We start from the raw sequence: 718 nt of genomic DNA, 5'->3' as shown, positions 1-718 counted from the left end.
ACGGCCCCTGCTGTTGTCCGTCTCAGCCCCAATGGCAGGTACCCACCACACAGCTCACCCCCAGGGCTTAGGCTCCCCCAAACTTCCTTCCCCCAGCCCCGCTGCCTGCTGACTTGTGCAAACGCTGCGTGTGAGCATGGACACAGCCCTGACCTCCCCAGCCCAGCTGAGGTCAGATGTAGACACTATCCTTTGGGGCCTTTCCAGCAAAAAAGCAAAATGACCAGCTACTTTCTTGTTCCTTGCTCCTCTCCATCTTCCGGGGTCTCTGCCTGGTCCCTTTCTTCATCCTCTGTTATTCTCTGCCTGGCTTTTGCTCAGTTGGGGGGTGGTTTTAGCAGATGATATGGTGGGATGGGCTGTCCTCTTGTCCCAGGGTAGCAGAGGGTCAGCCCAGGACTCTTTTGCCTAGCAGGAGGGGTTCCAATGTGTCACTGATGCTGGACATGAGCTCGCTGGGGAGCGTGGAGCCCATCCAGCCCATCCGCACACCGCGGGACATCACGCTGAAGTCCCTGAGGACATCCAGCCACGTGCTGAGGAGAGAGGAGCTCCAGCAGCGTGCCCAGAGCCTGACACAGCTCCAGGAGGAGTTTTCGGTGGGATGCTCCACTCCTCACACAAGGGATGGCAGGGGGTGGCAGTGGTGGGGACTGGCAGGGGTGGACATCACCGAGGGAGGCTCCAAGCCCAGCTGTGCCCCACAGCACCAGTGGCA

The 718-nt window shown here is 60.0% G+C and overlaps 1 protein-coding gene across 1 annotated transcript in view; it reads left to right on the top strand.

Annotated features, from left to right (window-relative positions):
* Positions 1-415: 415 nt before the first annotated feature.
* The window catches only part of PTPN7 (protein tyrosine phosphatase, non-receptor type 7), a gene marked incomplete at its 5' end in the record, with an annotated part of 7,540 nt that continues 7,237 nt past the window's right edge, over positions 416-718 (top strand). The window contains one exon of the mRNA XM_010141577.1: positions 416-599. Coding sequence (XP_010139879.1) covers positions 416-599 — 184 coding nt within the window. The remainder of the gene's footprint in view (positions 600-718) is intronic.

This window comes from Buceros rhinoceros, unplaced genomic scaffold, assembly GCF_000710305.1.
Source record: "Buceros rhinoceros silvestris isolate BGI_N320 unplaced genomic scaffold, ASM71030v1 scaffold20618, whole genome shotgun sequence".
Lineage (NCBI taxonomy): Eukaryota > Metazoa > Chordata > Aves > Bucerotiformes > Bucerotidae > Buceros > Buceros rhinoceros.
This window is presented reverse-complemented; position numbering and strand designations above follow the sequence as displayed.